At 63.3% G+C, this 17,138-nt stretch overlaps 1 protein-coding gene across 1 annotated transcript; it reads right to left on the bottom strand.

Moving 5' to 3' along the window:
* Positions 1–180: 180 nt before the first annotated feature.
* CARMIL2 (capping protein regulator and myosin 1 linker 2) lies at positions 181–17,138 on the bottom strand (the record flags this gene model as incomplete). The annotated part of the gene is made up of 40 exons (XM_084294458.1): positions 181–353; positions 435–527; positions 674–778; positions 869–1,138; positions 1,281–1,349; positions 1,462–1,498; positions 1,708–1,827; positions 2,000–2,393; positions 2,745–2,848; positions 4,361–4,566; positions 5,559–5,625; positions 6,100–6,219; positions 6,601–6,688; positions 6,967–7,142; positions 7,360–7,473; positions 7,930–8,058; positions 8,211–8,306; positions 8,448–8,541; positions 8,994–9,062; positions 9,522–9,694; positions 9,858–9,915; positions 10,010–10,106; positions 10,941–11,022; positions 11,129–11,198; positions 11,355–11,459; positions 11,540–11,616; positions 11,723–11,800; positions 11,883–11,992; positions 12,084–12,170; positions 12,331–12,425; positions 12,774–12,862; positions 12,937–13,012; positions 13,496–13,569; positions 13,750–13,820; positions 14,363–14,460; positions 14,701–14,822; positions 15,707–15,766; positions 15,872–15,922; positions 16,155–16,246; positions 17,099–17,138. 40 exons carry the CDS (start codon positions 17,136–17,138, stop codon positions 181–183), a joined length of 4,329 nt encoding a protein of 1,442 aa, XP_084150584.1.

Raw genomic sequence — 17,138 nt, 5'->3', positions numbered from 1 at the left:
CTTCTGGAGTAGACGGCGACGCTGCCAGGCCCTCGGCCACGCCAACGCGGTGCAGGAGCGGGGCACGGAGCAGCCCCGGGGGGGGCACTTTGTGTCCCCGTGCCCCTGTCGCTAAACACCCCGTCACCGTGCGCTTGCTTGCAGGGTTTTATTGGGGACAGTGCAGCGGCATGCAGGGGCTCACTGTCCCAGGGCTGGCTCCCCCCGGCCTGGCACGGGGCTTCTTTGGTCTACGGCTGAGTCTTGTGCGTTCACAACAGTCTGTGTCAGGCCTCCCGGCCGCTCCCCGTGCCCCGTCGCTCCTGGTTGTGGTTCCTCCAGCCCGCCACGGGGCCGGTCCTGCGGTGTGGTGCCTGGAAAAGCCGCGAACACTGGGGTGAGTGGGTGCAGGCCTCACTTAGCACGAGGGGCACTGCGCCTCAATCCAGCCTCACCTCCTGCCTCCGAGGATGGGCTGTGCTCGCCGACCACCTCCGGCCTCCGTTTCAGCACAGGCGACCGCCGCAGACGGAGGGGAATCGTCACAGCTGGGGGAAACACACGCAGCACATCACCACCATGCCACCAGGGTGGGGGACAGCTCTGGGCCCGAGGCTGGGGGTATGGCAGTGAAGCAGGGCCCACGTGGGGCACGTTTGGGTGCCGATGGTGTCGGCAGCCGGCCCCCACTTACTTCCCAGCTCGGCCAGGCACTGCGGCTCCCTGAGCTGCTCCTCGTGGACTGACACAGCCCGGCGGCCGCTGGGCGCAGCCAGCCGCGGCGTCGCCAGGCGATTGTCTGCAAAAGCAGTGGGAGACGGCATCAGGAAGTCGGGCTGCCCCCGGGGCACACCACACGGCCAAGAGTCACCGCTGGTGGTTCGGGTACCTTCGGTGCCAGAGCGGGGCGATGCGGGCAGGGGGGTGCCGGCGGCCGGCTCCCCGCCGTGGCTGACGCGGCGCGGCGGCGCGCTCCTCCCCGGCCGCGGCAGGCTGCTGCTCCAGGCCTCGCGGCACGCCGGCTGCCCGCTCTGCTCGGGACCCGCGGAGCAGCGCCGGGGCTGCTGCTCCCAGCTCGGCCCCGGCAGCTCCGCATTCAGCTGCCGCCCCAGCGCCTTCCAGGCCGGGCTGGGCTCCGCCGCGCTGCGCAGGGCCACGTCTGCGGGGAAGAGCGGGGCTACGTCCCCCAGACCCCATGGAGGGCTCCCGGGGTTCCTTGACCAGGGTTGGGAAGCCCTCAAGGGGGGTGGGACCCTGCCCAGGTGCCCCTTGCCACCTGGTCTAACCGTGAGCCCACCTACCTGTGGACACGGAGTGCGTGCGGGCCTTCAGGGACGGCGGGGAGTCCGCAGAGCTGTCCACGATGTCCCCTGCAAACACAGGCCAGCGGCCGGCTTCAGTACACCCAGGTCACCCTGTGCCACCAGTCCCCAGGCCTTCAGGGAGGTGGCACCCATGGGTGGAGGAGATGTGGGCCCTCACCATCTGACCCAGCTTTTTTGATCTCACTGTCTTTGCTCTGCAAGGGAAAAAAAAAGGTGGTGAGGGGTGGGGGACGAGAGGCTGGGGGGCTCATGAGGGATGGACGGACAGACAGACCACGTAGCAGCCCATGTGATGGTCCCCTTGCATCGGGCTAGGTGACAGGGGGGTGGCAGCACAGCTCAGTGTCACCTGTCCCGGGGGGCCACCACCTCGCTGTGTCCCTTGGGAGGCTCCAGCCCCTACCTGCTGCTTCTTGCCCTCGGCGCCCAGGCCCTTGGTGACGCCCATGCGGTGCAGCATGACGTGGACGCGCTGCTCGAAGGAGTTGGGCAGCTCCCCGTCGCTCTTCTCCAGGTGCCTCTTCTGTGGTGGGACAGCAAGACCGTGCCGGGGTGAGGGGCACAGCACCCATCCCCGTGGGGCTTCTGCTCAAGGGTCCCCGTGGCTCCATCTCATCCCACCACCCCCCCGTTGGTGGGAACAGCGCCCAGCCCGCTGACAAGGTCATCCAAGGTGACATTTTGGGGCTGCTTACCTTGTCCTGCCTGACCCCCAGCGCCTCCTCGTCCTCCCCGGGCAGCAGGATGAGGGACTGGGACTTGCCCTCCCGCGAGTACTTGGGTCTGATCCTGCGGGCAGCCTCGGGGGTCTGGCTGTGCTCGGGCTCGGTGCTGAGGGCCCCCTCCTCGGATTTGCTCAGCGCCTTGCCCGGCTCGCCCGCCTTGCTGGGGGCCCGTAAAATGTCACTGAGCATCGAGCGCCTGCTCCTGGGAGCCGCCGCGCTGCCCTCGGGCTCCTTCTCGCACCGCGAGCCCCGGCTGGATTTGGGCTTCTTGAAGGCAAAAAAATTCCCGATTTTCTTCTTGAGGGTGCGGGAGCTGGAGGACACCAGAGGGGCTGATCCGGGGCCGGTCTCCAGCACCATGGGGCTGGGGGGAAGAAACATGGGGAAGATCAGCTCGAGGATGGGTTGTGTTCCCCACCACCCCCCAAATTATGGATCCTGGTTCAAATTATGAACCAGGTCCCACCACCACCTCCTCCCACTGCCACCACCACTCTCTCCCACCCACTTTGCCCATGGAAACACCCCAGGGGGACACAAGCTCTGCCCCGCTGGGTGCCCAGGGCACCATGTGCCATCCCCCCAGCATCCCTTCAGGCACTCAGCCAGCACAGCAGGCAAAGACAGCCCTGGGCATGGTCTGCAGGAGCACCACACATGGCCATGGATGGGTGCTGGGACCCGTCTGGGGGCTGCAGCCACCCCCCCGGCTTACTGCAGCTCCTCGCTGATGAGCCTCTTGGTGAAGAAGTCCTCCAGGCCCTCATCCACGCGGGTGATGCTCCTGTCCTCGCTGTTCTCATGGACCACGGGCTGCACCTGCGGGCAAGCGTGGTCATCAGCCTGGTCATCAGCCACGGGTGGGCTCCCTGAGCCCCCACATCAGCCAAAAACGCACTGCACCAACAAGTACAGCCCCCACATCCCGAGCAGCACCCTCCTTGCAGGTGCATTGCCTCTCTGACCCTCCTCGGGGACTCTTGGTGGCCAAGCTTGCCCTCTGGGCACCGCCGAGGCGAGGAGCAGCTGGATGGCACCTCCTCATCTTGCAAGAGGGAGCCTTTGGCAGGGTTTTGAGCCCCAAGAAAATCATCCAAGCCCCCAGAGGGAGACGGAGCTGGTGCCCTGAGAGATCTGCATCCTGCCACCTGCACAGCCGGGCTGGTGCTGCCCCTCGGAGCCTTCCTCACGTGAAACCCACCCTCACCCACCTCGGGGCGACCCGGTGGCCAGGTGAAGGTCACCCACTCGGTGCCAGGCAGCAAATCTGCCCACGGAGGGAGTGCCCGGCCCTGGCACCGCGTCGGTGGCTTCCTATCGACCAGGCACTTCCCTGCTGGTGCCATTCCAACCCGTAACGCCTTTTCACTGCAGCTGGAGTCGTGCCTCTCCTTCCTCCTCCGACACCGGTGGCGGTGCCCGGCCCCCGCGCTGTGCTGCAGCGTGCCAAGGTGACAGCCCCGGGGCTGCGGCCGAGCAGCTCCTGCTGCTCCTCCTCATCCTCGAGCCACCGGTGAGCCGGCCACAGGTCTGCCCAGCCTGAGCACCGCCGGGGCTTTCTGATGCATGCACGGATCCAGACACAGCTTGGTGCTGGGGGAACAAGCTGGCACCATCGGGGTCCAGCCCTGCTGCCGACCATGGGGTTTGGGTCCCCCCAAAGCCCTCTCCCTGCTCGCTTTGGGTGACGAAGCTCCTGGCAGAGGGTGACCCGAGCTGCCGACAGCCTTGCACGCACCCAGCCTCCCCCCCTCTGTCCCCACCACCTCCAGCTCTGCGCCCGGAGCACCCAAAAGTTGTTTTTTGCTTCCAAAGCAGCCGGAGGAGAAGGCGAAGAGCTGCAGGCAGCAGCTGCCCAGCACATCCCACCCCTCTGGGGCCGAGCCCCAGCGCCCGCAGCACCGAGGGCTGCCTTTCACTGCCTGATGCTCCCCAAAACCGTTTCCGAACCGTGGGAGAAAATTCATCACGGATGGATGGAGGGACCCGGAGCCATTGACAGGCACACAGCCCCCTGCACACACTCTGATTTTTTTTTTTTCCCCTCCCCAATTCTCCCCCAGCCCCTGTGCTTTGCATCGCAGAGTCATAAACAAGGAGCGGGTGCCCGCCTGCCCCCCCCCAAGCCCCCTGCCCGTCCTCCAAGCTCCGGCTGAGGCGCATAGCACGGAATAATCACATCATAACCCGGCCGCTGCCCCGCGCATCCCGTTTCCCCGCTGATGAAGGGGAAAAAAAATAATAATAATAATAAATTAAAAAAAAAAAACAGAACCCGTGCCCATCCACCCTCTCCCTCCTGAGGAAAAAAAAAACCACCGTGGGGCTCACGTTCGGCTTGCTCGGCGGCTGCTTGTGCCTGCGGTTGGGCCTGGGCCTGGCTTTGGTGCAGTGCTCCAGCCTCTCGCCCGCGGTCGGCAGGTCCATGAGGGCTTCGGCGGGCGGCGTGCCGGGGAGAGCACCGGCGGCGGGCTCAGCATCCTTTGTGGCAGCCGGGCGTGCCTTGCCGCTGGCCGCCAGCTCCAGCTCCGAGGGACCTGGCGAAGGGCGAGAAGCCCACCGATGGCCGGGGGGATGCGGGGATGCTCCGCCAGAGCTTGCGCTGCGCGTCAGCCCCCGGGGTAGCGGCGTTTGCAGCGCAGCCGGGGACGGATCCTGCTGCCACGCCGACACGGCGCAGCGCGCTGCTCCCCAGGGATGCAGGGGGAGGGATGCTCGGGGACCCTCGCAGCTCAGCCCCGAGATGCCCACCAGAGCGAGCGGCTCGCCAAAATGCGCTCCCCTTCCCCCCCCCGCTCGCCGCCACCTCCAGATGGGATTTTTGGGGACGGGGTTGGGTTGCGAGGCAAGGGGTGATTTGGGACTGCCCCCCTCTTCCTTCCCTCTGTGTGTTGTTCCAGCCCGGTGGGCAGCTCCCTGTGCTGTCTGGTTAGGGGTAATTTGGGGGAAGAGGTAATTTGGGGGGAGAGGTGGGGATGCTGCAGGGTTTGGGGTGTCAGGGGTCCACATGGATGCAAGGCACCGGGGTGCAGTGTGAGCGCTGCTTCAGCCAAAGCAGACAGACATCACAGCCACCCCCCTCCCCTAAATCAAAAGCCCCCCAAAGGCTGCTTGTTTTCCCCGGCAGCCCCCCCGCCACGATCCTGACACACTCCAGCTGACCCCGGGCAGCCCACGTGGGCAGGGTTTTGTGGGATAAAACCAACCACAAAAGACGTCTGCACCCTGCAGCACCCATGGGTGATCCCCCCCCCCCCCCCATACAGCCCCCAGATGTGACGTCTGGGACACTGAAACCTCCAGAACTGTCCCCAAACCTCCAGAACTCTCCCCAAATCTCCCAACATCCCCACTGGGGAGCTCGGGGAATTTTCCCCGCTGGACCTCACAAGGATCCTGCAGGAGCATCGCACCCCAAATTCACGGTGTGAGCCCCCCTGTCCCTACGACACCGGGGTGGGGACATGGGGACACCCCGGTGTGGATGCCCGCTGAGCAAGCAGGGAAAGCAGGAGAAAGGTGGCCTTACTTCTCACGGTCGTTGTGGGCCGAATGCTCCTGAAGTGCTTGTTCTTCCTCCGCAGAGCCATCTTGTACTGCAAGGACAGAAGGGTGCAGAGAGCTGTGGTGCCCGGCCACCGGTGGCACGGGGACAGCCGGGGGACGTGGGGTCCTCCCGGCTGGAGATCTGAAGGTCTCCTCATCGTCAGGGATCATCGCTCGCGGATCAGCACCGCCATGGATCACCGTGGTGGATCACCCAGCATCACCCCGCTGGGTGCAACCACCACCCCTCCATCCATCCACCTCCTGCCCAGCTCCTCGCTGGCACCCCAAGAAGCATCTGCACGGCCTGGGTGCTCTGCTGGCTGTCACCCCGTGCCACATCCAGAAGGCTGGAGGGGACACGTGTGGCCGGGGGCATGGCCAGGACGTGCCACAGGCTGTCCGAGCCCACAGAGGCAGCAGGGTTAAGCCTGGCATCATCCCCTAATGCGGATAAAAGCCCGTGGGCATCATCACGCAGCGGCGGGGTCAGCACTGAGCCCAAGGGGGGGACCAAGCCCTACCTCCTCCACCACGAAGCCTTTCTCAGCGAGGTCCGAGAGGTTCCTGCTCCGCGCCAGCGCGGCGGCATCGTCCTCAGCGGGCTCCAGGAGATCCAGCCCGTGCGTGGGGAGGCTCTCCGCCTAAAACCATTAGGAAGCGCTTAAATTATCCCTCCGGCTGAAGCGCGACGTGCCGCTCTGCTCCCTGCCTGCGGCTGGGATTTGCGAGGGGATTTAGGGCTGATTAGCCGGCTGCTGGCCCCAGTGGCACTGGGTGCTCCTGGCCCAGGTGCCCGGCTCCACCCCAGCACCCCACCAAGCTTCCCTGCGGGACGTGGAGGAGCCACACGACCTTAATTCTGCCGTGACCACCTTGGGAGATGTCCCAGGAGGAACATCAAGCAGGGTGGGAATGGTCCTGCTCTGTGGACAGCAAACCCACGCTCTCCACGCTGAGTGGTGTCTGCTGAGACCCCCGCCTTGCCACGTCCCCTCTGTGGGGTTTGGCACCCCAGCACTCACCAGCTTGCACTGGGCAGCAGACAGGTCTCCCAGCACGGCATCCACGATGCAGTCGGCCACGGCGGCCGTGATGGACAGCTTGATCTCACTGGGAGCAGAGAGAGGCACGTTGGGGATGCTGCAGGTCCCCAACATCAGTTCCCAGAGGAGACACGCGGCGAGGCAGGACAGAGCAAGGTGCCTGCAGCCCTCTGCCTCCGTGCTCCCCTTTCCCAGCAGTGGGATGTGCCTGCAGGAACGGCACCCCACGGGACTTCCCAGCCCCAAACCGGACATGAGTGGGAAGCCTCGTGTTGTTGGGGTTCCCCAAAACCACCACCGAGCCCCACGCTGCTGGAGGAGAAAGGAGCAAGGCACGTCACCCACTTCAGCTTGCTGAAGACGTCGGTGACCATCTGGTCCAGGACGGCGCTGAGGTTGAGGTGCTCCTGGAGGTGGATGCGCTCCGACATGGCGTTGACCAGCTGGTCCCTCACCCCGCTCCTCTGCATCACGGGCGGGCACAGGCTGTGCGCCGTGTCCATCGCTGCCTGCATGATCGCCTGCGGCAGACCCGGGAATTTTTTGGGGAAAAGGGGAGTTTTCGGCACCTCACCAGGAGCTGGGTGTTCTCCTGTTTGTTCCAAGAGATGCTGTAGAGGGTAAGGATGGGGGAAGTCCCCACATCTGGGGCTTCACTGCAGGTTGGGGTAGGGCAGACAAGCATCCCATGCTGCTGGCAGCCCCCTGCTCTCCCAGCAGCTCCCCATGGGTTCCCACCTGGATTTCCCGGCCGCAGGTCTGCGAGGCTTCCTCCGTGAGACACTCCAGCTTGTGCTGCAGCTTCCCGCTCTGGTACGGGGTGTTCCCCGCTTCGTACAACAGGGGCAAGATCTGCGACGGGGAGAGAGCACATATGGGTCATCCCGCGGCACCTCACCCTTGCTCTGCTCAGCCACGGGAGGTCTGAATCCATGGGGAACATCCCCTGCATCAGCAACGTGCTGGGGCCTCCATCAGTGCCGAGCCCAAGAAGTGAGGATGGGTGCCATGGGCCAGGGGTGTTGCTGAAGTGGGGGCCCCCGAAGCTGCTGCAAGAGGGGTGGGCAGGCAGGGAAACCCCCTTGCTGGAGAGGGGTGTTGGAACATTTTGGGACTTGTTACAGAAAAAGGTTCAAATTTTGTAGCTGTCCTTTAACATTTTGCAAGCTCACACGCAGCTGTCGCGCTGATGACACCGATGTTCACTGACTGCTGGTTAATCACACCGTTAACGAATCGATAAACCGCTTTGATCCCAAATCCGAGCCCTTGGGGCCATCTCCCCACCCCGGCGCACAGCAGACTCACGCTGACGGCCAGGTTGGCGTTCCTGATGGCTTCCTCGGCACAGAGGATGTCCGCCTCCACCTCCCGTCCCGGGCAGGAGCTCAGGATGTCGACGTGCTTCTGCAGGCTCAGGCAGATCTCGTTCACCATCTGGAGCCGAGCGGAGGAGCTGCGTCACCCGCGGGGAACCCGAGCGTCGCCGCCAGCTCCCCTGCACGGCAGGGACGGGGCGAGCTGCCCGTCCTGCCCGTGGTGCTCAGGGCTGTCCCCGATGGGGGGGACAAGGGACGGGGCAGTGTCACCTGCTCGGAGGAGGAGGCCAGGATGCCCTGCTGCAGGCGGAAGGTCTGCGCGGGCAGCGCGCGGCGCATCTGGTTCCTCGCCAGGCAGGACTGGAGCTGCAGGAGGATGGATGGATGGATGGATGGATGGATGGATGGATGGATGGATGGATGGATGGGTGGATGGATGGGTGGGTGGGTGGGTGTCAGGGGTCAGATCTGTTCCCTGGACCCCAACCCCAACCCGTGTCCCCCCACCTTGTGCACGGCCTCCTCCGTCCTCTCCGGGTTGCTGCGGTACGCCTGCGCCACGTCGCTCATCGGCAGGGGCATGGACTTGAGGGTGTAGTTCCTGCCAGGGAAGGGATGGGGTGAGCAGGGGGCACTGCCCTGCATGGCAAGGACCTCACCACGGCAGCCTGGTGGGGACTGTCCCTTGTAGGTCCCGTCCCATGAAGGTCCCGAGCCCACCCAGGTCCGGCTTTGGGGATGGACAAACCATCAGTGGATCAGCAGACCCCGACGGGGGTGCAATGACCCACGCTCTCCATCCACCCACACCAGACCAAGTCCTCTTTGTTCAGACCCCCAGAGCACCTACACGGCCACACAGCAGCCCGGGCAGGTGGATGATTTCCACCCATCCTTCACGGCAAGGAAGGAGAGGAGCATGGGGTCTCCAGGTCCCCACAAGCAGCAGATCAGTTCATGGGATGGTTCATGGGATGGGGCTGGGGAAAGCTGGGGACAGTCTCTTCTGCACAGTGGCAGCGGGTCAGGAGGACCAGGCTGCTCCTTCCTTACCTCTCCAAAGCCTGAGCCACCTCCAGGAGGCCAAGGGCAGTTGTGTTGTTCCTGTCCCAAACCACGGTCCTGCAAAGAGGACAGGAATGAGCCTTACCTGCCTGCCAAGCAGGGCAGAGCCTTGCCTGTGCTGTGTCCTCAGCAGCCTCCTTCCCTTTTCAGACACAACGTGGTCAAAAAGGGGCATTTTAGGATCTGGATGACAGAGCCCAGTGAGGCAGTGACTGCATGGGCCCAGCTGTAGCCTCCTGGACTGTGCAAACACAAAAAGGTGGCCAAGAGCTAGGACAGGGCCACCCCACAGGTACAGAGATCCAGCTGCTCCCTTGCCCTTTGCGTGTCACCACGCATGTCACCAGCACAGCTGGCTGTCACGAGAGCGAGATACGGTGACAGCACGGCCAGGACCAGGCTTGTTGTCCCAAGGACCATCCTCTGGTGGCATCAGCTTCCCCACCAGGGCCATTGTATCACAGCCACCAGGGGAAAACAGCCCCCAGGAGGAGCTCTGCGTGGTCCTGCTGCTACCTGAGCTTCGTGTTGATCTGCAGGGCCTTGGCCAACATCTTGGCACCGGTGTCGCCCATGGCGTTGCCGCTGATGTCCAGCGCCGTGAGGCTGGTGTTGCTGCCCAGGGCGCTCAGCAGGACGTTGGTTCCCAGCTTGAGGCGTGACTCGGCCACGGACAGGGACTGGAGGGGCTGGGTGGGAGAAGAGGAGGGGGAGACGTGGCTGTCCCCGTCACCCCATCACCCTGCGGAGCTGCAGCCACGCGGTGGGGATCTGGGGATGGAGGCTGCTCGGTGGCCGAGGTCCAGGCAGAGGTGGGATGGTTGGGGGTGGAAGGGAACGGGTGATACTCACGCAATCATCCTCCTGGGTGAGCTGGACGATGCGGTGCAGGACATCCAGCAGCCCGTCCCTGCGGGAGAGGCGGGCGGTTACACGCGCACTCAGGGTGCACAGTGCCAGGGGGGCTCCCAGCCTGGGGACAAGGTGCCGCCAGCACCACGTACTTGGATTTGATGTTGAAGTTCTTCCCCAGCGAGACGTGCCGGATGGACTTGCTTCTGCCGATGGACAGCACCAGTGTCACCATGTCGGAGTCAAAGCCTGCGAGAGACGAGCATGCCGCGATGCTCCCGGCCCTCCGGAGCACCGAGGTGGCACCGTGGTCCCCACAGGGACCCTCACAGAGCCACCACGTGGGACAGCAGAAAGGTGCAGCCCCTGGCCCTCTTCCCATAAATGCATCTGGAGGAAGCTTGGCATTTTGGTTAAAACAGCAAGTTTTGGAGCATCTGTGAGCCAGGGGGACCAAGAGCAGGATGAGTTTCTGAGCGACCCAAAACACATCAGCTTTCCTAGAGGTGTCTGGCTGTAGAGACACTGTGCGAGCTGCTGTGAGATTTCAGCAAGGTCGCTTTAAGCTTTGTGGCCTTTTAGGTGAAATTAAAGAGGCAGCAGAATTGATTTCTGCAATAATTAGGGTGGCTCTCCCATAGCCCCATGGCTGCAGAGGCAGGACAAGGTCAGCAGCAGACAGCAAGTTCCCGTGGAGAGGTGGGATGAGATGCAGCCCATGTCTCACCTAGCCTCAAAACCTGAGCCAGCAACGTCAGACTGCTTCGGATGAAGCAAGCTGAGGAGGTTTGTGGCACGAGAGACGTGAGGTGACAATTTTAGGCAGATCCTGAGGCAGGAGGGGCAGCACCCCCTGATGCTGGGTTAAGCAGCAGGGGGGGATTCACAGAGCAATGCCCCGGGCGATGGGTGGACACACCAGCACATCCTCTGAGTGGCCAGGCAAGGGAAGCAGGTCAGGATGAGTGTAAGGGTGCCTGGTGGGACTCCAACCCTGTCCTATACACCCACAGATCCGAGCTGGCCTCTGGGGAGCAGCCTGAGGCAGGAAAACCTCCCCTGGGTGCAGAAAGGGCAACCCACCGTTATCAGACAGATCCAGGTCGCTGATGGCGCTGGCGTCGGGGATGAGATCCTGGATGACCTGGGCCCCTGCCGACCTCAGCTGGGAGCAAACAGCAAGATGTCAGCACAAGGGGAGACCCACGAAAGAGATCCTGCTGTCGGGACGGTCACACAGACCCATGGCACCCATGGGCGCCCTCCCTCACCTCGCAGCTGCTAAGATCCAGGTGCAGGTCGCTGACGTGGCTGTTGTACGCCAGCCCTTGCAGCATGGCCCTGGAAAAGTCCCCAGAGCCACCCATCAGCATGGGCAACGCGGGCTCTGCCCCTCGCAGACCCATCCAACATCCCTGCAAAGCCCCAGGTGGGAGCACCCGGACAGCATCCACCCCAAATCCGCCCCGTTGGCAGGCTCCCATCCCCATCCCACACCTGACGGCATCTGGAGGCAGCTTGGTACCCGCCACGGAGACGTGCCTGAGCGCACGGGCCTGGCTGAAGAACTGCTTGATGTCAGGAGGGACGGCTTTCACCTTCCTGGAAGAGAAGGGCACAAAATGGCATCACCTCACCATCCCCAGCCGCCTGCCTGCTCCTCTCTGCGATTTGGGGCTCACCGGTGCGAGTACGTGTTTTTGGAGAGGTCCAGGTGGACCAGGCTGGCGCAGCATCCTCGGACCAGCGCCCCAAAGAGCTGTGAGGTGTGGGGAGGAGAAACACCACTCAGCCAGGGCATGCAACCCCAAAATGGACCAGAAAGGGCAGGGTGCTGAGCCCCACGGAGGTGGATTTGGACTCACGGTGTCCAGGGAGCAGTCGGTGGCAGCCAGGCTGAGGTGTGTGAGCGAGGCGCAGCGGCCCAGGAGGCTCTGCAAGCTCTGCAGGAGAGAGGAGCTCAGCACCTCGCCCGGGACCACGCCACCCACCCCACAGACCCCATCAGCGCTGCCCCATGCTCACGGTGGTGTCCTCCAACGCCAAGCTGCCGGGGTTCCCCGAGAGGTCCAGGTGCCGGAGCGAGGCGCCGATGGCTTCGTTGGCTGCGAGCGCCTGGCACAGCGTGCTCATCCCTGCACGGGGGGAGGAGGAGATGGGTTTTGGGCAGCAGCACAGCCTCACAGGGGGTCCCACGGCCCCTCCAGGAGCACAGCCTGGATGTACCTTTAGCAGCAAGCATCGTCCTGGCCAGGTTGAGGCTCTGCAGGCCCTTGGGTCTCTTCTCAAAGTACCGGCTGAAGGCGATTACCCCTGGTGAGAGCAGAAGAAGCCCTCAGCACCTGGGTGCCTGCACCATGCACAAGTGGGGCAGCGTGGGCCCCACCACGGGCACGGGGACCCCAGGATGGATGGAGGGCTGGGATATAGGGATAAATATCTCGTGTGGGCTTGATCTGGTGCCATCAGGTACCTCTGTCCTCCAGCTGGTTGCCGGCGAGGTTGATGGTGTGCAGGACGGAGTCGGGGTGTCTGCTGAGCGCCTGGGCCATCCTCTGTGCAAAGTCGCTGTGGGGAGGAGGACACCCCCGGGAGATGCAGCCACCACCCCGTGGCCTTACAGGGACGCGCCACCATGCCGGCTCCATGCACAAGTAGAGCCTTTCCCCCCTCCCCAAGGACCCCCACATTCCTAAATTCCCTGCTGCAGCACCAGGGATGACCACCCCATCCTCCAGCCTCCAGTTTGGGCGGTAGGAGCTCGTCCTGCCAGGTGCTGAAGCGCTGCACCCAAACTTTTGACATTTTAAGAATTCGGCAACGCAGCCCCCAAAGCAGCAGGAGGAAGGGCAGGGGATTCCCTACGCATCCAGCAACACCACAAGGCCCCCATGGGGAAGCGAGGCCCCCCCGTACCATCTCAGCCCGCTGCTCTCCAGCGCCAGCTCCTCCAGCGTCACCGACTTGCTGAGCATGTACAGCAGCTGCTCGGCGATCTCCTGGTTCTGCAGGGGACAAAGCCTCTCAGGTCCCGGCACGGCTGTCGGGGACAGAGGGCTCGGCACACGCGTGCACTCACCAGCCTGAAGTCCTTGCAGGAGAGCTTGGTGAACCACAGGTTGAAGGACAAGGCCGCGACGCTCAGCGCCACATCCCTGCGGGGACACAGGGATGAGGGTGTCAGCAGCCATCTCTGCAGCCCCTGCACGTGTCTCCGGGCAGGGTTGGAGTTTGTGGCCCCATCACGAGGTGCTAACCCGTGCAATAACAGCAATCTGGGGACGCTGCAAGCCCTCCGAGCCGTGCAAAGCCTCGCAGCTGCGAGCGGAGCCGGCTGCTTTGCATGGGGAAACGCCTGGCTGATGAGGCCTTCAGCTCACGCCCCCGTAACAGTAACAGGCTGCCCGCCTCGTTTATGTGTTAAAAATGAACTCTGCCCGGCCTCGTGCCCCACGGGACAGGGCTTCTAGCGGTGGGAGGACAAGCACAGGCTGCAGATGTGTCCTCCCTGAGGTGCAGGGTGATGAAAGCTCTGAAGATGAGCAGAGGAGCGCGACGTGCCACCCGGTGACCCCTGCCCCTTGGGGACAAGTGGTGGCAAGGCATAGGGCGCCGTGCAGAGGGGCCGAGGCACTCACCGGCTCTCCAGGTGGCTGAAGTCCAGCAGGTTGAACTCCCGGCAGTCTTGGCCATGGTAGATGTTGTCCACGTCCTGGCCAAGGGGACAGACACACAGACAGAGCTCAGCGCCAGCTCCTGGGAAGGGCTGCGGTGCCTCAGAGCTTCAAAAAGTCCCCTGGCCATCAAGGCAGCCAAACCCCAGCCCCAACCCTGGGATGTCACCAGCTGGAGCAAAGGGACCCATCCTGCTCCCACGGGGCCAGCAGCTCACCCACTGGACCTCCTCGCGGAAGACAAAGCCGTTGTAATCGCATAAGGCGGCGTAGGTCTCTGAAAACCCACCTGCAAAGAGAAGGTGGCACCGTGAGCCCTGCTTCCCAAGGAGAACACGGAGGAGGACCCCCGGGGAGGGCAGAAAGCAGCAGGATGAAGGCAGGGGCTCTCCCTGGATGGTGGAGCCTCTGCTCCCAGCTGCTTGTGGTGGTTTCCCTGGCACGTTCTGCTTTCCTGCTGCCCACAGAGCCCCGGCCTCACAAGCCCGGTGTCACCCCGATGCCCAGTTTCCCCCTTACGATGACCCCATCACTTGAGGAATTAATGCATGTAACAGTAAGAGAGGTATGCCAGATGTGCTCACATCATCATCTTTTCAGCAACCACCTCCTCGCCCCTGCATCCCGCTCCAACCCTCCTCCCTCTAAAACCTCTGGAGCCTTAAAAGCTCCTGCTCCAAATCGGGCTGCAGAAGAAGCCGCTGGTTCTGCAGCAATATTGTACCAGGTGGGTGGGAACATCCCTGGCTGCTCACCCTCGCCCGTCCTGCCCCTTTTTTTGGGGAGCTGTGTCCCCCCAGCTCCTAGCCCTGGGGCTGGGTGTGCGCTCACCGCAGGGCCCCTGGTTGCTCTGCAGCATCTCCTCCAGCGAGTCCGTGACCCTCCGGATCCTCTCGTACAGGTTGGGGGGCGAATTCTTGAGCAGCGTCCTAGGGGAAGGACCAGGGACAGCGTGGCGGTGGGCTGCCAGGAGAGCATCCCCACAGGTCGTGTGCCAAGCCCAGAGGATGACCAAAAGCATTCATCCCACTATGTTCGGGGAACAGGGAGCTCATTTGGCCTCCATCAGCGTGCCTTTCTCCTACCACAAGGACGCAGCAGATGTTTTTTGGACCTTTCTGAGCCCTCTGGTCCCTACAGGACAACCCCAAGGAGCAGAGGACCCTCACCCAGGGGATGAGTCTGGGAAGACCTTCTTCAGTGACATGGTGACGTGGATGACAACTTGCTCCACGTCGTCGAAGGACATGAGCCGGAAGGAGTAAGGGGACGTGTCCGTTTCTATGACAACCTGCAGAGGCCAAAGGATGGGAGATGCCTGAGAACACCGCCAGCGTCCCCAAAACCCACAGACACAGCGGGGACAGCAACCAAACTCCCGGCCTCTGCTCGCATCCCCGGCCTATGTGCACAGGTATGGCTGAGAACATGAATTCATTAGCGATGTGATGTGCCAGAATAAGGCATCGATCCGCCCCCAAAATTCAAGTTTAGCTACTGTTTAGCCATCCCAAAACAGTCAGGGGGAGAATAGGGTTTGATCAGCAGAAACTGCAGGACGTCAGTCCTGACAAACCTCCCTCGCTGCCCTGCTGCGCCAGCCAGCCCCTGACGGAGGTTTCCTCCCTGAGTTTCTCTAATTGGGTTTCCAGGCTTTTTTAGCTCCCGGCTCCTCCCAGATCCCATGGCAACACGCTCCGTGATTTAATTACAGGCTGGCTGAGCCGCAGGAGCGAGATGGCAGCGATCTGCTGGGACTGCAGCCTCCGGGCTTTCCAGATGCCCCCGAGCCTGGCTTCTGCTCTCCAGCCCCGGCTCTTGGAGCTCAGACCTGCAGCCTGATCCTAAACAGATCGCATTCCCCCCTGCCCAGCCTGTTCTTTCTGAAAGTGAGCACAACAAAGGATGCTAAAGGGGACCACAGCCCTGCTTTGGGCCCTGGCGACCCTTTCAGGCATCCCACTCCATCCTGCTCCGCTCCCACTGCCTCGGCCGCCTCGCTGTAAGAGGATTAGCAGGGTTTAAAACACCTCCCAGCTAAATTTGGCATCGCCTGGGTTAAGCCAGCCACAGTTTATCACCTTGTCCCCACCAAGCAGGAGAGGCCGGGGCTGCACCCACAACTTGTCCCCGAGCACCCGTGGGTGCCCCCGCGGGGAGGTGGGTGCCACTCACCACGCTGGGCTCTCGCACAGCGATGTCCCTCACCTCCAGGAAGCTGAAGCTGCTGTGCACCTGCGGGAGAGGAGGGTTGGGACGCAGAAAGGGACCCAAGGGTGCCCCACCTCTGCCCCAAGCCCTCCTCTTTCCCCCATCCCACCCCAGAGGCCCCGCACTCACCCTGACCGGCAGCATCGCCGGCACCACGTAGGCTCGCCAGGGCGTCAGCACCTGAGGCAGGGGGAGATGGGTGGGATGGGAGAAGGGTGAGGCAGGAGCTGCTGCCCTGCACCCCTCCACAGCCAGTACGAGGGGAGAGAGGAGCAAGGCAAACGCAGAATTCAGATAACGAGGTCTGCAGCCTGCAGCAGGGCCAGGGGCTGTAGCGGGGTCCCCATGTGCGCCGTGGGTTTGGACCCCCAGCCCCAGCTCAGAGGGACGCAGTGCGGGACGCTGCACGTACCAAGATAAAGTCGTCGTACTTGGATTTCACCTGCAGCTGGACGCTCTTGACCAGGAGGATCTTCTTTGCCCCCAGGGAGGCGGTGATGCCCTCTGGAAAGACCGGTGTTGGCGTCTCTCCTGCACCCCTGTGCCCTTGGGGCGCGTGGCACAACGTGCCCAAGGAGACCCCCCTGCTCCCCGTGCCAGGAAGAAGCGCTGAGCATCCAGCTCCCCTAACCCACAGCAGCAGCCTCGTGCCCTCCTTCCAGAGGGACCAAACACCCAGCACATCCCCCAGGGGTGAGCGTCAGACTGAAAGCTTTCACCCGGTCCCTTCTCCGCACAGCCATCCTGCTCGGGGGTATTTTTCTTTGTGGGTCTGTCCCCACGGGGGCTCTGCTGCCTCGGTTACGCACCCAAGGGAACCAAGGAGAGTAAAAACAAACCGTGCAGGCCCCCATCATCCCCGGGGACCCACCCTGGTCGAGGTGGGAAGCAGGGCTGAGGTGACCTGCTGCTCCTCACCAGTGCAAGCACTGGTGGGGCTGCTGAGGCTGCAGCACCTCCAGACCTCCACAAGCTTCTTTTTTAATTTCCCAATCGAATTTTTAATTTCTCCAAACAAAGCCAGGAGGCAAGAGAACTTCCCCAAAGCTGCAAGGTTTCTCGCATCCCTCCCTGACGAGCCTGGGGCAGCCCAAGGCTTTGGCATCACCAGACCCTGCTGGCCAGCAGGAGGAACCAGCCTGGTTTCGGGGATGCTTCTGACCTCAGCAGCATCCTCGAGGAAGCGGGCTTTGCGGGAAGGAGCAGACTCACCCAGAACCCATTGAGCAGCGCCTGCAGGCCCCGAGGAGCCCCAAAACTGCTCCCGCTGGCCCTGGCGCAGCTGTGGGGCCGAGGAGGCCGCAGAGCAGCGGGCACCCACGCGGCAGGAGGAGCGGCGAGGCGGCTGCTGCTTACCTTGCAGCTCAGCGGGGATCCCCCCGGGGGACGTGGCCAT

Source organism: Netta rufina, assembly GCF_964035555.1.
Source record: "Netta rufina genome assembly, chromosome: 13".
Taxonomy (NCBI): domain Eukaryota; kingdom Metazoa; phylum Chordata; class Aves; order Anseriformes; family Anatidae; genus Netta; species Netta rufina.
Note: the sequence above shows the minus strand (reverse complement) of the source record. Positions and strands in the feature narration are given on the sequence as shown.